This window comes from Scomber japonicus, chromosome 24 (genome assembly GCF_027409825.1).
Source record: "Scomber japonicus isolate fScoJap1 chromosome 24, fScoJap1.pri, whole genome shotgun sequence".
Classification (NCBI taxonomy): Eukaryota; Metazoa; Chordata; class Actinopteri; order Scombriformes; family Scombridae; genus Scomber; species Scomber japonicus.
Genome location: NC_070601.1, coordinates 9,042,351 through 9,057,498, shown reverse-complemented (window position 1 = coordinate 9,057,498; position 15,148 = coordinate 9,042,351). Strand labels below are relative to the sequence as shown.

Genomic DNA, 15,148 nt, shown 5'->3' with positions numbered 1-15,148 from the left:
GAGAAAATATGAATATATTATGTTATCTTTGATCATCACTGCTGTTCAAACCAGAACATCTACATAGTTTGAATACAAATAGATGCATCCTACTATTCCCACTCAATTCCATGTCCATTTGCTCCTCACTCCTATGATTTTTCTGCATCTTCAGAGTCAGGTTTGGGCTTAGCCAGGTTGGCTCTGACTCGAGCCTGATCCACTGCATCCAGCAGGTTTTTGGAGTCCAGTGCCAGGGTGTGAGCGGCTGCCAACATCTGCCGCTGGCACTCCTCCTTCAGCGTGGTGATGTCGTTCTGCTGGGCCAGTCGCATCTTACTGATTAGCTCCCCTAAATCCTTGTTCAGCAGTTTCTTAGTGCCATCGATCTGAGGAGAGAAGAAGAGAAGATCATATTACATAGTTTGCTCAAACTTCACTTTCTCCATGTTAAGACAGCAGGAAAATTTTAAATAAAACTGTCTCAGAATAAACAAGATAACAACGTGCTTCAGAAAAAGTTCATAGGCTTTGCTTTTTTAATAAGGTTTTTTCATCACAAAATACCTGGGTTTAAAAGAAGCAGCTTAGTTTAACTGTTTTTTCTCACATTTTACATCCTAACACATATAGACATTGAATTTCCTGCCGCAAAAAGATTCTGATCATCATAACTTACAGTAAACCAAGTAGTACTCTCTTCTACTACAGAGCAGGAAATGCAAATAAACTTCTACTTCTGCAAATAAACTTGTACTTCTCCAGTAAAAACAAACAAGCTAACAAACAAGAAATGCAAGAAATAGCTTTATAATAAGCAGCAGTGAAATGTAACTTTAAAGGGCAATTTTCCAAAATCACATGTGCCTATGTTTCAATTATTTTTTAAATGGGAGATGGTATAAAATGTGTCAGAGAGATGAAGTGAGGTCTACCTCGGTTGTGATAGAGCTGTGCAAAGACGGCAGGATCTCATCAACACTTTGCATCAGGCTACGAAGAGTGACACCCAAGGCCTGAAGATGAATAAGTGGAGGGTGAGGTAGAGGGAGGGAAAACAGGAGGTGAGAGAGTTGAGGAACTTTTTAAAAACACCCAACTTAAAGCATTATTAAACTGATTATGACAGGTTGGAATGATTAGCCTACTGTAAATGTTCCTTAAAAAAATGAGCAGGTTGAAATACACACACACACACACACACACAGAGTGATTGACATACTTTGACAGCAGTGGGATACTCTGAGGATGGGAGCGTGTTAATGTCATTCTTCAGCATGACCACCTGTTTCACTATTTCCATGACACCAGTGTAAACTTCATCACCAGATCGGTCCAGCTCAGCTGTGGCCCGAGACTACAACGTAACAGAACATAACAATTACTTTTCCATGACCCATTTACTATGTAGCTCCACTTCAGTACATAACGTGACAGCTTTACAAAAGTTTTTCTGACCAATTTACAATTTAGAAGGTTTTTTTTTCTTACCTGTGTGACTGCAGGAGGCATCGGGGGCTTCACTGGAGGACCTGAGACACACACAGACAAAAACAAATGACATATTATAATCTAATAATGTATTTTTACATTGAAAACATTTTACTTTCATATTATTTGTCTTAAATGTTTCCTACATGGCTCCTACGTGCTATATTTCATGTCTCAAAACAAGAGGTTAGAAATAGTAATGTTTGAAAAAGATTTAGGTTAATACTAGGCATCTAAAACTGGACTCACCTTTATCTGGGCTTTTTTCAAGAGGCTGCAAATAACACAGAAAGAGATCATTTATCACTTGAATAGGTTTCAGTTGCAAACCTCAGGTCAGGTCAAAAGTCAGAGGCTGTAAATTGCCTTTTCTGTAGTGGAGATGCTTTTAATTATTATTATAAAATCATATATATGTAATGATGCTGAATAGAAATCTGAGAAGAGGCAGAAAAGTAAAGAAAATGAGTAGCTGGTGAGTTTCGCTAGTGTTTCTTGACAAATTTAGGACATACAGTATATTAGCAGGTGTGTTTTTGCCTTCAAGTGGTCATAAATGTTTAATACAGCTGTAATTTATCTTTCATTTTTACAAGAGGAAATAAAAAGACAATGTTGTACCTTAGCGTATAAATCCACTCGCACAGCAGGATCCTACAGAGAGACACAGTGTCACTTACACGTGAAGTTTACAGACTACAGTGAATACAGACCTGATAAGTTGCTGGGTTTGCATAATGTACTGTATGTGAGGAAGTAAATTCAATAAAATATGTGGAGTCCTGTAATTGTCATGTTGTTGGAAATGTCATCATATTTAGTCAAACACATGATCTCCAGACGTCACTTTCATCATTTCGTAATATTCATAGAACCACAACTTTCTTTACTTCCCTTGCTGTCCAGTGACAGAAATGATGTACTTCTCCACTGTGTGTGCTTGTGTGTGTGTGTGTGTGTGTGTGTGTGTGTGTGTGTCTCACCAGTTGCCTCTCTTCCTGCTCCAGCCACTGTTTATCCATCAGCATCTCTCTTTTTTGTCTCTGTAATGTGTCTTCAACTCGCGACATCTCTTTTTGCCATGCTGGCCTGGTATCGTTGTCTGTTGCCTACACACACACACACACACACACATACACACATACACACATACACACACACACACACACACACACACACAGACACGCTCATATTCAATCATTTTTTGCACAGTTTGTATTATTTATCAGTATGTGTTGGTGGTTGTTTTCTAGTAAGTTGTTCAAGGTCGGGTTTTTACACTCTGGCCATAAAAGCTGTTCACCAGCTGACATTGCAAAACGTGACTCAATAACAAAGTTCCCCTCTATGTTGTGTTATATTCTCGAAGGTTCCGTCTTTGTATTATATGTATAATATACTGATATTGGTATAAGCGATCGTGTGCCAGCATATTCACTATATCATTTTCCATATTATATCTAATGCTAGAACATTTTAAGTAGTATGATTTCTCTTTGTAAAGGTGCAGGAAGTCACAGTAGGAAGTTTAAAGTGAAACCTAAATTTGATTAGCTATGAGATTAAATGCACATCCTTGTTTGTATGTGTGAGTTCAATGTGTCTGCCATGTGATTCCATGTGTGTGTGTGTGTGTGTGTGTGTGTGTGTGACTGTGAAGCACACCGATTTGTTCGAGACTCGAGGAAGGGTGTTGCCTTGTGTCCTGGATGGCTGGTGAGAGAGAAAGAGAGGATTCATTTTTTTAGGGGTCACCAGGTAAAAAATATATATATATTCGTTTTCATCAGCTTCAAAGTTCACATTTATTAAAAAAAGGTGTAAGTTAAACAAGAATTTAAAAATGAGAACAATTTGAGGAAACAAACGTGTTTGGCGTCAGAATTTAATGCACACAATGTTTACTGTATCCTCATCATTTTTCATTCATTGGCTAGATAATGTGATTGACTGGTAGCTAATATGGTTGTCAAATCATCACTGTTTTTAGTACGTCTTATCAACAGACACACAAACTAAACTGGATCTAGGAGTGAAATTAAATCATGTGAAACAAATATATGTTGACTTTGTATTTCTAGGGAGAAATGGGGATTTTCATCACTTCATTACAGTTTGAATTGTCTTGGAAACAGTGTCTAGTGGCTACAACTGCATCAAAGGCCACTTTGGCTTATTTCCACATTCAGTGGTGGTATTTGTATGCAATGTTAAGACCTCAGTGTATTCAGTATGTAAGCACACTACATGAGAACAGAAGGGTGTCTGGTTTTTAACTGTATAGCCTGACTGAGTTGCACCTACTGTAAGCACTAAGCTCATCTGACTGCAGCTCATGTTCATATCAACACAGTGTGTGTATGTAATACCTTTGGTGGGGGTTCTGCGTGGTTGGGGTCGAACATCGATGCGATGGAGTGGGATTTGCCTTGCATCGTCTCAGCCTCCTGCTCCATCTTGTGGATGTCACTGTCACACACACACACACACACACACACACACACACACACACACACACACACACACACACACATACACACACAGTTTAGTTAGTGTGTCCTAGTGTGTTTACAGTATAAAAATATTTCTTGATTTCAATAATTATTTTTTCATTTTTAGTTGCCTGATATGAAATACCATTATGCAAAGCTGAAATCGTGAGTGGAAATCGTTCAGAAACTATTACTTTAAACTTTCATATCATTAATTACACTTCATGAGAATGAAACTTATTAGAGTAAATGAACTTGAAACCATAGTTTTAATATCAAAATTACTTTAAAACTTTCAAAAATCAACTTTCAAATCTGGTGAGGACAACTGCATGTACTTTTTTTTTTTTTTGGGGTGCAGATATATGAGTGTGTACCTCAGGGAACAGACGAGTTCGCTGAACCTGGGCCGGCCTTGCGGCTCATAGGACCAAGTGCTGGTGAGTAGGCAGTAAAGCTTGGGTGGGCAGATCTGTGGTTTGGGCAGTCTAACTCCTGACTCGAGGTGATTAATCACCTGCCCGTTCTCCATCCAGAAGAATGGCTGCTGGCCCATTGAGAAGATCTCCCACACACATACACCTGGGTGAACACAAACAAGCTGTACTGACTTGCATCATAAGTCCCAACAGTTTTGTCAACAATCATTTATGTATAGGGGTGGATTTAGTGATGCCTCCTGCATTCAAAGTTTTACTTAAAAACTAAGATTAAAAGTAGTAAAAGTAAGAGAGTCATTATTAGCACATGGTACTTAACACCTGTTCAAGATGGAGCTTTAATTCTAGTTTATATCATGCTGGATAGTTTAACGAATAATAATGCATCATATTTCAATAGTCATATTTTGTGAGTAAAATCTGAATATGCAGCACCAGTAACATTTATCAGTCATGTAAATGTAGTGGTACAATGAGTTAAAATACATGATGATAACATTATTCAATATTTTTTCACTCCATTCCACAAGGCAGTTGCCTGCCTTGTGGAATGGTAAAGTCTGCCCCTGTTTATGTATGAAGTCTAGAGAGTGCCATCAAAATACCTAACTCTTTGCTAATTCCCCCTTAGCTTCAGTTACTGTTCCTATGTGCTTCCTGCTGATGATGGTATTATAACGCAGTATTAGTAATAAAAATATTAATGTTATTCATTCTAACATTTGCAACAACCAAAACATTGGTTAGATTTATTCTTTGTATATTAACAATATGTTTTACAAGAGCAAACGCTTTGAGGTTGAGTGCTGCACCACTGTGTCTGTCATACTATGCCAGGCGCCACTGGCTGCGATTGCTATACTTCCTCAAACCTACATAAATATAAAGTACAGTACAGAGGACTACAGGCAGCAGCTTCCCACAGTCACACACTGTATGTACATGTGCACTGACACAAATGTATTTCTCACCAAACATCCAGACATCACTGGCTGTGGTGAAGCGCCTGAAGTTGATTGATTCTGGTGCCATCCATTTGATCGGTAATCGAGAAAGTGAGGCTGCACAGGGAAGAGAAATTGACAAAAAAAAGATAGAGATGAAATGAAATGAACTTCTACCCCTTTTAAGACAACTGTAAAGTGTTTCTCCTGCATTGCACTTCTGCCCGGAAATGTTGTGTAAGTATGAAATTTTACCTTTGTAATACTCCTGTTCCTCAACGTAGCGAGACAGACCAAAGTCTCCAAGCTTGACACACTCAGAAGATGCCACCAAGATATTTCTTACAGCTATATCCCTACAGCACACAGCAAGAACAGAACCGAAAGAGAAGACTGAAAATAAATCAGCTGTTAACCACATTAAGTAATGCTATATATGCAATTATGTCAAATAGGACACATCAACATTCCCAGTCTCTGGGTTGTAAATGCACTGGGGCAGAAACCTTCCTTATATGGCAACAGTAACTTAATACAATTCTCTAATGTCTACATCTGCAGGGAAACTATGGCCAGCTGACGCCCGGGCTTCTAATGACAGTACAATGCTTGTTTTTTTAAAACTTTGTCTTTTACAAAATGTGTCACGAATAAAGGCATCTGTTGGTTTTCTCATACCTGTGCACCATGTTGAGTCCTTCCAGGTAAGCTAAGGCTTTGCAGATTTGTAGACTGTACAGGATTAATGTTGCATTCGTGATGACGTACTGCTGGTTCTTGAGATATTCCCCCAACTGTCAGGGCACAAAAATATCTAATTTAACAACATACATGACTAATTTAAGGTGGATTTTTTCCCCTATGCATCATATCACAATCAACTATTTCCACACAGTATCTAACATCAAGAGTTCAACTATTTCATGACCTACACACACCTCTCCATGTTCATAGAGCTCCATGATGATCCAGACAGGATCAACCTCAATGACTCCGATAAGACGCACAATGTGGGGATGATCCAGATTTTTCATCAAGCCTGCAACAGACAGAGCAATACACCTGAGATCAATAAAATATCACATTTTTATCATTGATATATGATACAGTAAATAAATGAAAGTGAACTGAGAGGGGGGAAAAAAGAAAAACAGAAAAACAACCAGCATACTCTGCCAAAACAACAGAGACTCATGATCTAACTCTGAAAGGCCCCTCAGCTCTACAGAGCATTTTAGTCTCTTTTATGTCTTTCTTGTGGTTTTCTGGCAGATTTGCTTTTTCAGTTTCACCGCTCTCTCATTTAGCAGAAGCACGCAGCTGTTTTCTGTGAAACTGAGTCAGATGCGCTATATGCTATATGGCCAGCACAACACGGCAGACAGACAACATTAGTGTTTGTCTAGCTTCACTAGGTAAAGAAAATGAAACACTCAGTTGCTAAAACCAGATTTTCTTTTGCCTGAGGAGTTGATGGGAACCAAAAATAGACTAAAAGAGAGTAAATACGGGACTTGTCCATCAGATATAGAAACAATCCTCAAAATGAAAGCTGATGTTGTCTGCTAGGTGTGTAGTAATTCTTTCCTAAAACTTTTTAAGATGATGACATGTCAGACTCAAAAGTCATTTGAGAAAAAGCGTAGGCACAACTAATGACCTTTCTTCTAGACGAAAATGTTCACTTTTTGCTCAAGAGATTTCGAAATGTAATGACCATAAAATTTGAGTGCATGAAGATATTTGTCTTGATTTTACAGAATTTTCAAAGTGACATATCGAGGACATCCTGGAATTATGAACTCTGTCCGCAACATTACTGTTACAACTTTAGCTGGACTAACTAATTTTAGGGGTCCAAACTATGCCAGTCAGGTAGTAAAAAAAATCAAGTGTGGTCTTCTGTCTCTCCCACAATGGCCACAGGCAACAGGAAGTTGACTGCAGCAATCTTCTGACTAATGCAACATTCAAAACCCAGGAGTTCTGTAGTTGATATTTCATGTTTCCTGTAAAATGATGACACAATAAGTAGTTTGCCACTGCAGTGATTGAACTTATAACTAGTCAGAGAAACGTTTTACATTTCCTCTTATGATCATATATCAGGTTTTGCAGCTGTTTCACAAGTTTCCATATGAGCCTGATGTGTACTTCAGAAAATAACCGCGCCAACAGCGACATACTCACCAGCCTCACTGAGAAACTTCTCCTTCACATCAGCTGTACAGTCTTTGCATGTTTTGATGGCCACACGGATTCTCTCCCCAGTCTACAAACACACACATGCATATGGTTAACTATGATGATGTATTGAGTTCATTCAGTAAATGCAAAGGTGACAGATTTGATTTAGATCTTGGTGGTGATGTTTGGGGGTGATATCATTAGACAACAGGTGAACTCACTGGGCTTTTATAAAATCCATCATGAACCTCTCCGAAGAATCCTGCGCCCAGGATGTGACCCACATTGACATCACTTCTGGAGACCCTGTACTTATCTGAACATAAAGAAATAAAGCAAATACAATTTAATGAAGCTTTTAAGTCTCCATGTAAAGCAATCCTTAAAAAGCTGAAATTGAATTTGTAAAAATGTGTCTCTCTTTTAAACAGCACCATTTTAATACCAAGCATAATCATTTTAATCATGAGTTACATATATATTAAAGCTGGTAATTTAAAGAAGAATTCAGATTCATTATTTAGAAATTTAAACCAAACTAAGTACTTGATACATTGCAATGTACATGTGCTGAAAACATGCGGCGATCAAAAGTAGAAATGTGTATATTATTTTTAGGTTCATCTGTGTTTTAACAGATGATGCTTTAAGTTTGCTGTCTGTCTTTTTATGTAGACAGTCTTCGCTATGAGAGATGATTGTTGTGGTTGGAAATGAAACATGCTGGGCAGCATGCAGGCAGCAGCCCACACATCGTGCTTAAAGCCAAAACTCCAATAGCTACAGGATGTTCCTTTACCGCAGTGTGGAAAATAGACTCAGATTAGTTTAGTGCAATTTCAAAAGGTGTAACTTTCCATTGCTGTTAATTCAATTTTTCAACACAAGGAGATCTGCAGGAGATGATTTAGTCCTGTTTCATGTATTTTTGCTCCATTATACCCTCAAGTAATAGCCAGAATTACATTAACACTAACATTTCTTATCTGATTATCTAGTTTGGAACATTAATAAACAGCAGATACAGGTTTCTAAGTATTTTAGGTATCAGTGAAACGCGACTTACCTGAAGAGTTTGCTGTGTTTTCTGGAATCTCAGCATAAATATCTGAATCTGAGAAAGATTAAAGAAAAATGTTAAATGTTAAAGAGTCAATCAAGTTTGATTAATCTACTCTAATTATTGCTCAGTAGGATTAAATAATGGAGAACTGTGTTGAGGTAAAAAAAAACAAAAAACTTAAACATTCAGGATACTGAAACAGAAAATACAGATGCATACGCTTACACTTTATGTATGTGTGTATGCAGAATTTAGAAATGAGTCACAAGACTTACTCAAACCTCTATCAGGACCTCTGGAAACACCACTGTAAGAGAAAGAAATACTTTTAGGCAGCATGAACACAAACCAACAACATTACTGATAAAAAGACAAATATGATATAATCATTTGTGGTTGTTTAAATTTCTCCTTTATTGTAATGCAACCAGTCAATGATCAACATTGCTTAAACATCTGTAACCTTTGATGCAACAGACAAAGAAATTTAGTTTAAGATGCATAACTTTTCAACATGATTCATGATTCATTATTAAAGTTGTTTTCACAGACTGAATACACTTACCATTGTGTTGGGATGTCAGGCAGTTTCATTTTTGTGTCTCTTGCTGTAAGAAAAAACAACAACTTTTGTCCATCTGAAGTTTTTGCTCTAACATCTCAAAGGGCTACTACATAAAGAGACTAGACAATTAAGAAACATGACAGATTTTTATAACTAGTGTCATACTTTCATATCATGGGGCATAAAAATTGCCACATAGCTTAAAGACCGTGTAAAGTGAATTCAGACATTTTCTTCTAAACACATTAAATAGGTCATAAATGTATTTCTAAGCCTAATTTAAAAAATTTGGTGATTTTTTTTATCATTCAAATTTGGCAGGGTGGTTAACAACACACTTTTCTGTGTTATGTCAAACTCAGAACACATATTTATTCTTACTTTAGACAGACTTTAACATCTTCAGATTGCAAGGAGCAGCTTTCCATCTTTGTTACCAGGAAAGCACATAATGCAAAAAAGTGTAAAGTGTACCTTTGTTGGGCCTGATAATGAGTGAGGTCTCAGAGCCGCTTTGCAACCGACAGTAGCCATCAATCAGGTCAGCCATGTTCTCTGCTGCAGCCAGGGACGAGGTGCTCACTGACAGTGGCTGAGGAATTAAACATAATACAGGATATTAAGTGCATGCTAAACCCAACCACATAATTCTTACTGACAGGTGACATCATGCAAATCACCACTGTGTCCTTTTCGCTCACACTTGCAGCTATCAAAATGTTCATTTCTGAAGATATACAGGCATGCATTTTGCAAGCAAGAGCAACAGACACAAATGATAATATACATTAAAATTCATAGATGCATTAGTTAATAAATGTTACTTAATGGCTTTAGTTATCGTGTGGTGAATTTGCAGTTTATGCATTTTTACTGGAGCTTGTTTGTTTCACATTTTTATTAGCTTGGTGACATTTTAATGAGCAACCTGCTCTCTTAGTAAACCATCAGCAGATGTGTATCTGGTAATATTCAACTGCTAGTGATTAAAAGTAGGTATAGTTAAGTGTGTATATACGCGTTTGACTAACTGGTCCAACACAGCTGAATCTCAATGATGCTATCTAGGGGTTCAAATTTCAAGATTGCTGTAATACTTTTTTTGTCTATGTTCTTTTTATCGCTTTCTTTTTTTATTCAGATTACTCTTCCTTCCCCTTTCTGTCTTTGCTCTTTCCGTTATAAATTCACACAGACACAGCATTAATGAAGCTCAGCGAAAGTTCAGACAGGAAGACCATCGTTTTGTATGCTCACGTCATAGTTTTATTTATCATTCTTTAGTCATCCTGATCCTTCTCACAGCTCATACTGATCTCTGTCAAAACTCATAATTTCCTTGCTGTCATTTCTGCAGCATCAATTGACACATCAGCTGTTCACATCACCAAGTCAAATCTAACCAATAGCACAGTGACACACCTTCTTTGTCAGCCTATATTTCAGCTGTCTTTAAATGTTCTTCTATGCTCAGGGACGACCCACCACCTCCCCATCACCACGCAGTCTTCAGATTCTTCACTGCATCACAGAGAGCCCAATTCTGCCTAAGGTTTCTTCCCATAAAGGAGATTTTCCTTTGCCAAGTGCTTGCTCATGTGGGAATGTTGGGTCTCCTTCTAAATTAATCATGTATACAGTATACAAAGTCCAAGCGCTAAAGATTTTGACAATACCAAATCATTAATATCATCTGCATAATAAACATTGTTTTTACTGCATTCTCTGGTCTCTCCTGATTGAACTGGCAATAGCAACTGCCTTTCACTTCCTACTTTATGTTTCTGTGACTATGCACTACGTCACTTTGCACCAATAAAAAAGATCAAAAGATTAGGGATAAGCAAAGAATTAGCTCTGAAGGGTTTTGGGGTCAGTGAGTCAGAGTGTTTTTGAAAGAACATCCTCTGTAGCTCTGCATTTGACTGTTTGGTGGGTTGAGGTTCAAGTTAAAATCAGAAAAAAGAAGCTAGATGAAAAGGGAGAGGAAACAGCTAGTTTACCTGTTGAGCTCCCTCCATGGTGATGGTGAGCAGAGCCCGACCGTCACTCTCTGCAGAGTAGGAGATGCTGCGCACGTCAGAGAACGCGGCCAGACATGTGGACTGGAAAACAGGCAGAGACAAAGATGTAAAAAGTCGAAATAAAGCAGGAATTAATAGAAAAAGAAATTCATTTGTTTGTTTGTTTTCTGTTTATTCCAAATGTTGCATGCATTGTATTTCTATCTGTAGAATCATAGATGTATTAAGTTTCCATATATATCTTGTTGTCTTTCATATTGTATGGATATTGTAACGTCAAGAAGAGCTTTTTCAGAAAAGCTGAGAGAAAGAGAGAGTGAGCTCACTTTTAAGTTTTCTGTTCGTTGACTGATGCCCTCAGGACCAATGACCAGGTCTATTGTTACATTCCACATTTGCTATGGGCACAGGAAACACACACACACACACACACACACACACACACACACACACACATATATATATATATATATATATATATATATATATAACAACATTATTTCTATTATTATCATTATTATCATTATAATAATCATACTTTTTTTCATCCCAAATCTGCTGGGTGCTTTAAAAACAATAATTTTGACATATAAGGATACAGTACACCCACAGTAATGGTAAGGAGATCTCAGAAGAATCTTTTCATTTTTGTTTAAGGATTTAACTGCAAAACAGATGAAACTCAGAGGGGTTCAAGGCATTTCCAACCTTTACCAGTATACAATCTGGTTGGAAACACCAACAGCTTCAAAACTACTAAATTTAACAAGAAAACGAATGTGCACACATCCAAATCTCAAACACTCACCACTAGCTGACAGGCGAAGCTCTCCTGTGTGAAGCTCACGCACTGATACAGAGTGGTGAAGAACCTGGCCATGCACTGGTCCGGTGTCAGAGTGGAATAGCTGTGGAACGTCTGCTGGATCATCCGACGCAACTGTTTCGACTGATACACGTTACACAAAGACAAACAGCGATCACTGAGAATGAATTGTAAGAACATACTGTAAATGCAGCATAATGGGACAAAAATAGACACTCAAAGCAAGAAATTGACTTCACAGTAGTTGTTTTGACTCTCTACCTTCGTGTTGCTGATCAGCTCTTTGGGAAAGAACAACTCCAGTCCCACGTCCCTCCTAAGGGAGGAAAGTCAGACCACAGTCATGAAACAAACATTCCTTTTCAAAAGCATATAGAGTCAGTATTCAAACCCTCTTACTGCAAAGCTGCATTGATAGCCACTGGGACACTCAGGCTTGACACTTTCTCATGAATGCAAACCAACTGTAAAGCAGAGATGTTTCACTGTATCTATTTGAGTGTAATCTAATCTGTGTCATACATTTTGTGTTAAATTTCAACCACAGACTGCATCTGATCTGGTCACTCTTTCCTGTCATTTCTCCAGCCTGTGATTCCTCTCCACGCAGATATCTTTGTGGCATATGCAGTGTTGAGATAGCCCAAATAAAGTATGTGTGCTGCAGCGGGTGTCACATGTTTCCCTTCTTTTGTTTGATAATGCGTTTTAACATAAGCAATATAACAACAAAACAGGCACAAAAGGACTGATATAAAGGGGAAAGGATCTAAATGGAGGATGATGCACACGTACAATAGAGCAATCATGCTTGACTTACTCTAATTGTTCATAGTTGGACTTTTTCTCCAGTCCATTTGGATCCATGTCTTTGCAGTATCTCCTGCAGGCACAATAAGTGAACACAATATTTATGAATGACCCAAACTCTGCTCACAAGGTTCTGTTTTCTTGGATCTGGCACAATGACAGATTCATCCTCATCCGGAGAAAAGAGTTTAAGTGTGAGGTGTTTGTTGCTCAGTACCTAATTTCCAGACAGCCGAGCTGTAGAGCCATCCCATCGCTGACTCTAGACGCGTACCCAAGCATGTAGTCACTTCGCACCTGTGAGTAACACAGACACATTCATCACAGATGTTATGCAAATGACTGCATCTTGCAATACAGTTTTCACTTGTAAGTTCTAGTCACACACACACACACACACACATACACACAGACACGTGTCTGACCTGCTGGTAAAAGTAGAGCATAGTGGTTCTGTCGTCTTTGAATTTCTCCATGAAATCTGATGGGATGTATCTGATCCTGAGGTCATATCTGGACAAACAACCATCACAGTTATATTCACATCACATTTCTTTAGAATATAGGATGTGACAACTTGATCAACATTTTATCCACTGTACACAAAATCTATACTATGTAGTGCTATGAGTGTTATGCAGATTAGTGCTGCACATGAAATATCAGCACCTCTTGTCTAAAAACGTTTATGGCTCACAGTGGATAATGATTATCTGCCATTACTTATAGTGTCATCATCAAAGTGTTCATTGTACACAAGATATTGGACTATTGAAAGTGAAAAAAAAATTGAATGATACATCCGATATGTATGTGTGGTACATGAAGCACATCCAGACAAAGATAGAAGCACTGACCTCCACTCAGCCTCAACATGGTGCAGCTCATACCGCTGGCTGAGTTCAGACACAGGAAGGTCTGGGTGTAGCCAGTGTTCCTCTGAGGACTTGAGGTGTTTGAGGAGGAGGCCGTAACAGAGGGGGTGTTTTATGTCCGCACCCACACAGCCACTAGTAAGAACCAGGTTAAGGACAGACTGAAAGAGAAGAAATGATATAGTGAATATGAATAAAAAATCATATTGATACAGGTACAGTACTAAAGCCTGATTTACTTAATATACTTTTTTCACAGCAATGTTTGTGTGAGTGTTGTCTTTTTAAGTGTGCTAAGTGAAGTTAAGTTTAGTAGAGCACAGTAGAGTAAAGTGGAGCATATAGCAGATATTTTATCATAATAATAATACGTTTTATTTACAATAGCGCCTTTCACGTTTTCACTATACAATTGAAGAGGACAGAAGAATTCACGATGACAATATTACCATGATACAAAATAAATGCAGTACAGTAAAGACTAGAGTGCAGTGGGGTATAGTATAGTGCAGTACATTAGAGAATAGTAAGTTAGAGTACAATATAATACAGTAAATAGTTCAGTAGAGTACAATATAGTACAAAACAGTAGAAAGCAGTATGGTAAAGTGAACAACAGTGGAGAACAGTGTAGTACAGTTTAGAGCAGAGTATAGACTAGAGTACACAAGAGTATAGTATGGTACAAGAAGTATGGTACCGATACCGAGCAGAGTACAGTTCAACATAGTAGGGTGTAGAGTAGATTAAAGTAGAGTAGAGTAGATTAAAGTAGAGTAGAGTAGAGTAGAGTAGAGTAGAGTAGAGCAGAGCATACCCTGACAGTCCATCCCTCTTCACAGCCGACCAGTTTGAAGTTCTTGTCCAGGTTGGAGTTGTTGCTAAGGTAACATACTTTGATGATCTTCCTAGAGATGTTGTTCTTGGCGACAATTGTCGTGGGAGACCCATCTGGGATATTTGTCTGGTTGGTGGGAGACATGCTCCTCCAGTACAGGGTGCTGGTGTCCCCCGACATCACACACACTCAACACACAGTGTTGCTACTGCACGTAAACGTACATCGTTGTTACACACACCATTTCGTTCACTTCCTTCTCTCTCATTCACATCATACCGTCACATAAATGCACATACATGCATGGACATATCAAAGCTGGGGACAGACAGAAATTAGACACGATCAGTCTGTTTTATTTGAGGAACATTCATATCTCTGTGATTCTACTTCTGCAGTACTCACCAGTCTTGCACAAGCTCCACCGCCAAACACAAGTATGGTACTGTCAGTCTTTAAGACTGACGACAAGTCAATGGCCAAAACGCACAGCATTCATTTCATCACTCTGTTAAGTCCAGATTTGATTGTTGGTCTTCTTTGACAGGTTAACGCACCAAAAATGTATCTGAAGCTTTACCCTGAAGAGACACATCAGTAACTGAAAGAGGAAA

The 15,148-nt window shown here is 38.2% G+C and overlaps 1 protein-coding gene across 1 annotated transcript; it reads right to left on the bottom strand.

The window, feature by feature from the left end:
* On the bottom strand, positions 1–15,148 carry ptk2ba (protein tyrosine kinase 2 beta, a). The gene is made up of 30 exons (XM_053314762.1): positions 14,940–15,148; positions 14,514–14,852; positions 13,679–13,857; positions 13,247–13,334; positions 13,039–13,118; positions 12,832–12,894; positions 12,273–12,327; positions 11,994–12,134; positions 11,512–11,583; positions 11,165–11,266; positions 9,636–9,753; positions 9,162–9,204; positions 8,878–8,903; positions 8,600–8,647; positions 7,755–7,849; positions 7,537–7,618; positions 6,285–6,385; positions 6,025–6,140; positions 5,602–5,702; positions 5,374–5,463; positions 4,340–4,544; positions 3,840–3,939; positions 3,136–3,183; positions 2,454–2,579; positions 2,092–2,124; positions 1,720–1,744; positions 1,471–1,511; positions 1,202–1,336; positions 915–995; positions 1–368 (listed from the first exon to the last, which is right to left on the bottom strand). The coding sequence occupies exons 2-30, from the start codon at positions 14,712–14,714 to the stop codon at positions 132–134; spliced, it is 2,832 nt and encodes a 943-aa protein (XP_053170737.1). The 5' UTR covers positions 14,715–14,852; positions 14,940–15,148; the 3' UTR covers positions 1–131.

Bases quoted from the DNA above. Each gene is read 5' to 3' on its own strand.
- ptk2ba (XM_053314762.1), bottom strand. From the start codon at position 14,714: ATGTCGGGGGACACCAGCACCCTGTACTGGAGGAGCATGTCTCCCACC. The intron at 12,328-12,831 runs GTAAGTCAAGCA...TTCCTCCCTTAG, and splicing joins TCCAACTATGAACAATTAGA to GAGGGACGTGGGACTGGAGT. The intron at 7,850-8,599 runs GTAAGTCGCGTT...CTTTATGTTCAG, and splicing joins AAACACAGCAAACTCTTCAG to ATAAGTACAGGGTCTCCAGA.